The sequence below is a fragment of the Phyllopteryx taeniolatus genome, chromosome 1 (assembly GCF_024500385.1).
Source record: "Phyllopteryx taeniolatus isolate TA_2022b chromosome 1, UOR_Ptae_1.2, whole genome shotgun sequence".
NCBI lineage: Eukaryota > Metazoa > Chordata > Actinopteri > Syngnathiformes > Syngnathidae > Phyllopteryx > Phyllopteryx taeniolatus.
The window spans coordinates 3,020,919-3,027,756 of NC_084502.1; the positions used below are offsets into that span (position 1 = coordinate 3,020,919).

Sequence of the window (6,838 nt, forward strand, 5' to 3'; positions counted from 1 at the left end):
TAATTGGTTATTGTTTTAATTAAAGTGATGTCATTGAGCAATAGCTGAAGTTGTCGGAATCTATTTTAGATTTTTGTCTATTTGATGTTTATGCTCTGATTAAAATTAATAAATCGGAAATTACCAGTCACTCAGTACTTGAGTAGTACTTACTCTTACTCACGTAATTATTTGGAGGACTCATTTTTACTTGAACTTGACTCATATGATTGTAAAGAAAATTTTGGCTACTCTCCCAACCTCTTGTTTTATCAGATCTATGCATTTATTTGTCTAGTTTACATTAAAAATACACTATTCTGACAAAGATAACGCCAAACAAACTGCGTATAGGTTCACTCGACTGGGAAGAATTTCTACAAGATTTTGGCACGTGTGTGTGTGGGGGGGGGGGGGGATTTCTGGCCATTCATTTATAATTAGAGGTCAGAGGTCACTGACGTTGAACATGAAGGCCTGCACAAGCATGTTAGGATAATTGAAGGCCCCAACTTGACCCTCGGTGCGAATATGACTTTCTTTCTACATGTCTCCTGCGGAACAAAAAAAAGAATTGTCCAAAGGAAGATTTGGTGCAAACTAAGAGGTCTTCACTAATCCCCGACTGAATAATTCATTATTTCGGTGTTATGTCACCTTGACCTAAATAGTGTGTCTCCCTTAGATTGCAATGCAGTGAGCTGTTGGAGACAATTCAATGGAAATACAATTATGCACTGACATGAGGTTCCTCCTTTTCACACATCATCTGTTTACTATCACGGCCAGGCTCGTCCTCTACCCTTTGACCCTATGGGACAGAAAAGGCCAGTATTGAGAAGGAAACAGCGCACACACACACACACACACACACACACGCACACACAGCCCATTGAAGTGGACAGCAGGAGTGCAGAGGTGGACAGGAAATGGTGTGTACCCCCTCCGTGAGGCCATATCCTGTGCTTGGGTAGAACTATTCTGGATTGGTATACGTGGGCTCGAGTTTGTATCCAGGTTTTCACACATGTATATCAGCGCCATCAATGCGTGCTTGTTAATGCTTTATCAAGTCCACAATTCAAATGTACCCTCGCAAGGACGACGCGCTAACGAGCATCTAGAGCATCATTCGTTGCAGCGTTGTAACGCTTTAAGAAACAGATATTTGAACAAAAACAGTGCAGCAACTCGTAAACCCAATATTATAATACTCACAGGGATGCATCTATATTTCATCCGCTGCAAAAGAGCGATTAATACTACTGGAGATGCATGATTCACTTGCAATCGTTGAGTAAAACTCTTCGTTTGCGTGCGTGAGTGCATTATACTGCTGCCTGGTGGCCAAGCCTCACACACCAAAAGGAGCTCTAATGAATTACTCACAATGCACGAAATGTTTCAGTTTTGACATTCTATTTAATTCGGTTATTACTACAGTGGACCCTCGCTAGTGTCGGGGGGTAGGGACTGGGCCGGAAGCAAGAATCGCGAGAATCCGCAGATAATTGATGCCCATTATAATTGCATTGATTGATTGATTTTTTTTCAACCCAAGAAATTCTTCAATATGTGGGGATATAAGAGAAAAACAATTTTGAAAAATAAATGGGGTAATTTGCGGCGGGGGAATAAAAACAATCAGCAGATAGGAGAATCCACGGGTGCCGAGCTGCAATTATGAAGGAGTCCACGCTATATGTTTTTATAACGTACAATATTGTAGAGTGATATTTTTCTCATTTAAAAAAAAAAAAAGCGCCTTACACAAATGTTTTTGGGGGGCGGCTGGGACTGATTAATGTCATTTCCATTTAAATGCGGAAAGGTGATTTGAGTGTTTTGAGTTACAAGCATGTTTACGGAATGAATTAAAAATCATATATCAAGGCCCCACTGTACACTGAAAAAGGGGGCCAATGGGGGGGGGGGGGGGGGGGGGGGGGCTGGCACGGAAAAGACAGTGACATTGTGTGACAGCACTACAGCTTGGAAAGAAAGCTTGAAACTTTAACCCAGTGACTTAACAGCCCCCCAGCTCAAATGTGATCCTGCAGTCAATCAGCGCCACAACCCTGCCTGTCGTGCAACATAGTGTACTCTGTGGGCAACCGGCTCAGCATCCCTCGCAAAAAAATAAAATAATTTAAAAAAAAAAAATCATCCAGTGTGTGCACACGCATCCACAACAGCAGCCGCACCCAGGTGCTTCATATCAGCACTTTTGGGGAAGCGCTGTGTCCAAACACTGCTGACAGACCACTTCCTGTGATGCAAACATTACCACGAAGTATGAAGACTGAGTGGAAGTAAAAGTGTTCAGAAAAGTTAGTGTCATCGGAGTTTACGGTTTTGTGATTCGGGTTGTCGCTTACATGCAAAGCTTGCTTAACGACTTGAGACAATTGAGGAGTTCAAATGCAAAAGCTGACATTTGCATGTTTTTGTGAAGTGAGTGAAATGAGTTTGATCAGTTTTTTGTTTTCAGATTTTACGCTAATATTTTTACGTTCAGGGGTATTCTTAGTTCATCTAAAATTCAGCAATTAAGAGGCTGATTTGGCCGGGAAAAAAAACTAAATGTTTATAAAATCTCTTGAACACTTATCCTCAAAAACTTACAGGAACCCTTCATCGTATTGACAGTATTTTTTGTATCTTCATGTGGATGTTAAATTAATTGAAGACTTTAAATTGGTGTAAATGTGAGTTGTTTGCCTTAATATCGGTTCTGTGATTGACAGGCGATCGTCTCAGCGTGACCCCGTAACCCCCGCAGAGGTTCAATGATATGGATGGCCGGTGATTGCAATCCTTCATTGCGAACATTCTCAATGAACGGCAATCCCCTTTTTTTTTTGTCACAACCGCTTCTGCGCAACGTGATTTCGTGTTTGGGGAAAATCACCTTATTACTTTTGTCTCAAGCGCAGCAGACGGAGTGGCGGTTCTCTGTGTGACACAGCGGTATTATATGTCTGTCACTAATGGCTCGGGAATGTCACATTCGTCGGGGGTTGCCAACAATAAAGCACTTTGAGGCAGACAACACGATATTCCAAACGTGGCCGCACACCCACACGGCAGTGACTTCATCGCCTCAAAGCAACAAAGTGATAGATTCCCTCTTATTGCGCGTCTCGAAGTGTCAAGAGTACGATTCTGGTTTTCATTGGAAAAGAGGGCACGTAGATAATGCAAGAAATGTATTTATTATTTTATTTTTTTAAAGTTAATGACGATCAAATCAAGCACTTTCTTCAGCTGTGAGTGTTGCATGCGCCCAGCCAGGCACATGCATGTATAATCTTTCCGGGGGTGTTTACATTGGGCAAACTAAGCCATGCAATTTGAGATGCAGCTTTCTGACTGTGAACACACACACACACGCATGCATCCACCTCTCATCAACTGGCCGCTATTGCAGGAAACACGTTGTTACCTCACCAAGACACGCTGGCGTCAGTGTGTGCGGGTCAGGAGGGCAGCGGGGGATCGCAGACACATTGCTGCCATATGTGCAGCTCGCATGTTCGCCCTCAGCTGTAAGCGCTCAGCGTGCACGTCCTCCCGAAGTTCCTCTAAGGTTACGTAGGTTTGTGTAGCAGTGTTTTCTAAAATGAATGCTTCAACTTACACATTCTGCCAGGGTGTGTAAACTTGTAAACGATAATACATGAAGCCGATTATAGTAACGCTTTCAACACGTTTGTACTTGATATAACGTGGCGGATGGATCACTTGACGGATTGTGCCCTTGGTTTCAACGAGTAGCTGCAACTAACCGTTATTTTAAAGTCTTATTTTTTACCTGAGCCTTAAACTGAATCCTTTTTTTTTTAAGATTAAAAAAAATACCTCAAAATAATCAGTCATGATTTCATTTTTTGGCATTTGATTGAAAACGGAAAGAACAAATTGCTACATTTACGCAAGAATATCTCCTTCACTCACCCGCTCCTCTCGTGCGCGTGTTGCCCACGTGTGTCTCGAGGTGCATGCTGACAGCCCAGCAGGTGCGTGCAGGTGTTCCCCCGATCACTCACCATCACGCAAACCCATCCCCCTCTCCCACTAGCGCACACAACTCCATTGAGAACCTGTCGCCTCCGTCCTTGATCAACTCATTTGGAGTTGTGAGTCAATACAATGCTTGGTGAAACGGTCATTAATATTGGAGCATGTTGAAATAAACAGGATGACAGGAAGGAGGTGGGTTGTTTTTTTTCCCATACAACAAAGCTTTTATTTACTTACAAGTGGCAAGGGGGTGCACAAATGTGACTGATAAAATGAAAAAATTGATGTCAAAATATTAAAAAGTTACACAGCATTAAGACACCAGAGAAATATTGGGGGAAACAAACTAGGTCCTTTGGTCAAACTATAGTGGTCAGGTCATCCGGCGCCGAGAAGGTGGGCGAGTGGAGGTCACCCGTCACCCACCTGCACAGGCAGCTGTCTCAACACACACACACACACACACACACACACACACATCTTGCCTGCATAACAAGAAACGGCATCCACACGTATGCACGAAAACACACCCAAGCAGCTGCAGCGTAGCCAGAGTCCCGGACCGGCCGGCACCGATGGGAGTTTCCTGGGGTTCAACCGCACGTCCAGCTGCTCTCGTGTCATACATGCACTCACTGTTGACGATTTTGAATCTCAGCTCTGAAATTGAAAAAAGAATGGAGCCAACGGGGAGGCTCCTGGGAATGGGGGGGGGGGGGGGGGGGGGTCGGTCTACGAGGCGAGGTCGCCGCATCCGGCGGCGTTGTGTTTGTGCAGCAGAGACATGCGGCTGAAGGTCCGCGAGCAGGAGCCGCACTGGTACTTCTTGACTTCCGAGTGCGTCTGCAGGTGCGCCCGGAGGTTGGAGCGGTCGGCGAAGGCCCGGTTACAGTGTTGGCAAGCGAACGGACGTTCACCTGAAGGGGGCGTGGGCGAAAGGCTTGAGCTAAGAGGACACGTAGGGCCACATGTTCTGATGTACAACAAAGAATAAAAGACCAACCTGTGTGTGTGCGGATGTGTCCCCTGAGCAGCCACGGTCTGGAGAAGGCCTTGCCGCAGGTGGGGCACACGCACGGCAACGTGTGGGAGCGGATGTGCATCTTCAAGGCCCCCAAGCTGGTGTACTCCTTGGGGCAGTGTTTGCAACGGAAGGCCGGCCGGGACGCCGACGCCTCGGCGCAGATTCTGGGCGTCTGGTGGCGGGACAGCGCCGAGACGCTGCCGTAGCTCTTACCGCAGTACACGCAGCCGTAGACGGGTTGGAGGACATCCGGGCTGGGGGGGTCGGAAGAGCGGCCGTTGTCTTCCTCTTCCTCTTCCTCGCCGCCGCTGCTGCTGCTGAGGTCCAGAGGCCCGAGCGGGGATGGAGGGAGGGACGCCGGGGCCTCGGGGGTCAGTGTGCGCGTGGATGGATCCGAGGGGGGGCAGGTGAGGGCTGAGCTCAGGTTCTGCGTGGGAAGGTCAGCGCGTGGGAAGCTTTCCGGGACAAAGGCTGCCAACACGTACAGGAAAGAGATTGCGAAATTCATTTCATTTGAAAGCAAAAAACACACAACCAAGCATGATAATACAGTACATAGAGCGCCTTGCAAGGAATCTAACAACAAACTCATCTCGTTTGCATTCTTCTGCGACTTTTTTTCCCCCACAAGTTCAAACATACCACTTTGGCTCTCCAGGAGGCTATCTCGGTAGCAAGCTTTCTTGCTGGAAAAATACTTCTTGACAAGGAAAGAGCGAGGCATGTTGTCGTTTTCAATGCAGAAGTAATTCCCACGGAGCGCGCTCAGGTGCGGCAAGCGTCCTCTTCTACTTTGGGAGGCTTGTTGTGGAGTCACACACACACACAAAGAAAGAAAAAAAAAGAAAAAATTTAAAAAAGGGGGCCACGCCAACATACGTGGAAGTTCACAAAGTGTGATCAGGAATCACTGCACGGACGCCTCCTCAAATAGTTGACCAGGGAGGAGAAGCTGCAGCGTGGTGGGTGGGCACGCCCCCCCCCAAAGACACACCCAGTTGTGTCGGGGTTGGCCACCAGTGCCCCCCCCCCCTCCCCCTTGACTGCTGCAAATGGCAAATCGAATTGCGCATTTCACGCTCGCACCCTCGGGCTCAACGAATACGGTCAATAATTGAGCATTGAAAGAAAGAAAAAAACAAACAAAAACAAAAGTCGTTGCAATGAGTTGCAGCTGGTGGACACGATCCAAGTTCCGTTTAAAGTTAGTTGAAGTTTGAGCGCCCCCTGTCGGCTGCTTTGCTGTAACAACAACAACAACAACAACGTGATCGCAACAGGCTGTTGGTAATTGAGTTGAGTTTTGAGGTTTTTGTTGTTGTTGTTGTTGTTGTTGTTTTTAAGATGCGCATTTAATGGCGGCTTTTGGAATACATAGCGTGAAATTAACGAGCATTGATTTCTTCCATAATTTGCAGTCCAAATCCTGAGCCAATCGGAGTCGCTGTAACGCGCATTTCTGTTAGGGCGCAGCATTGTAAACTTGCAATCGGGTGCTAATGTTGTTGGAATGCCCCAATGGTCGTTGGTCCTGCGTGTCATTGCAAAGGGGAGCCCAAAGCTGGTGGTAGGCTGAGCAGTGGGGGTGGGGGGGTGCACCTGTCCATGGGCGCCATTGTCACTGCATGCCCAAAAATCTAAAGTAGAAATAAGAACACAATGGAACATCCACTTGATACACACGCACACAAACAGTGTTACATTTGCGTCGGCTGCAGGCGGACTGCCGACGATTTGCGCAGGCCAGAGTGACCTCTGAACCCGAGGAGACACGAAGGCTTCAATGTTTTCAGCTCCGGGATGAAACCTGAC

The 6,838-nt window shown here is 46.9% G+C and overlaps 1 protein-coding gene across 1 annotated transcript; it reads right to left on the bottom strand.

Moving 5' to 3' along the window:
• Positions 1-4,191: 4,191 nt before the first annotated feature.
• On the bottom strand, positions 4,192-6,044 carry snai1b (snail family zinc finger 1b). Its single transcript, XM_061748963.1, has 3 exons — positions 5,669-6,044; positions 5,006-5,497; positions 4,192-4,919 (listed from the first exon to the last, which is right to left on the bottom strand). Exons 1-3 carry the CDS (start codon positions 5,901-5,903, stop codon positions 4,735-4,737), a joined length of 912 nt encoding a protein of 303 aa, XP_061604947.1. The 5' UTR covers positions 5,904-6,044; the 3' UTR covers positions 4,192-4,734.
• Between the last annotated feature and the right edge of the window lie 794 nt (positions 6,045-6,838).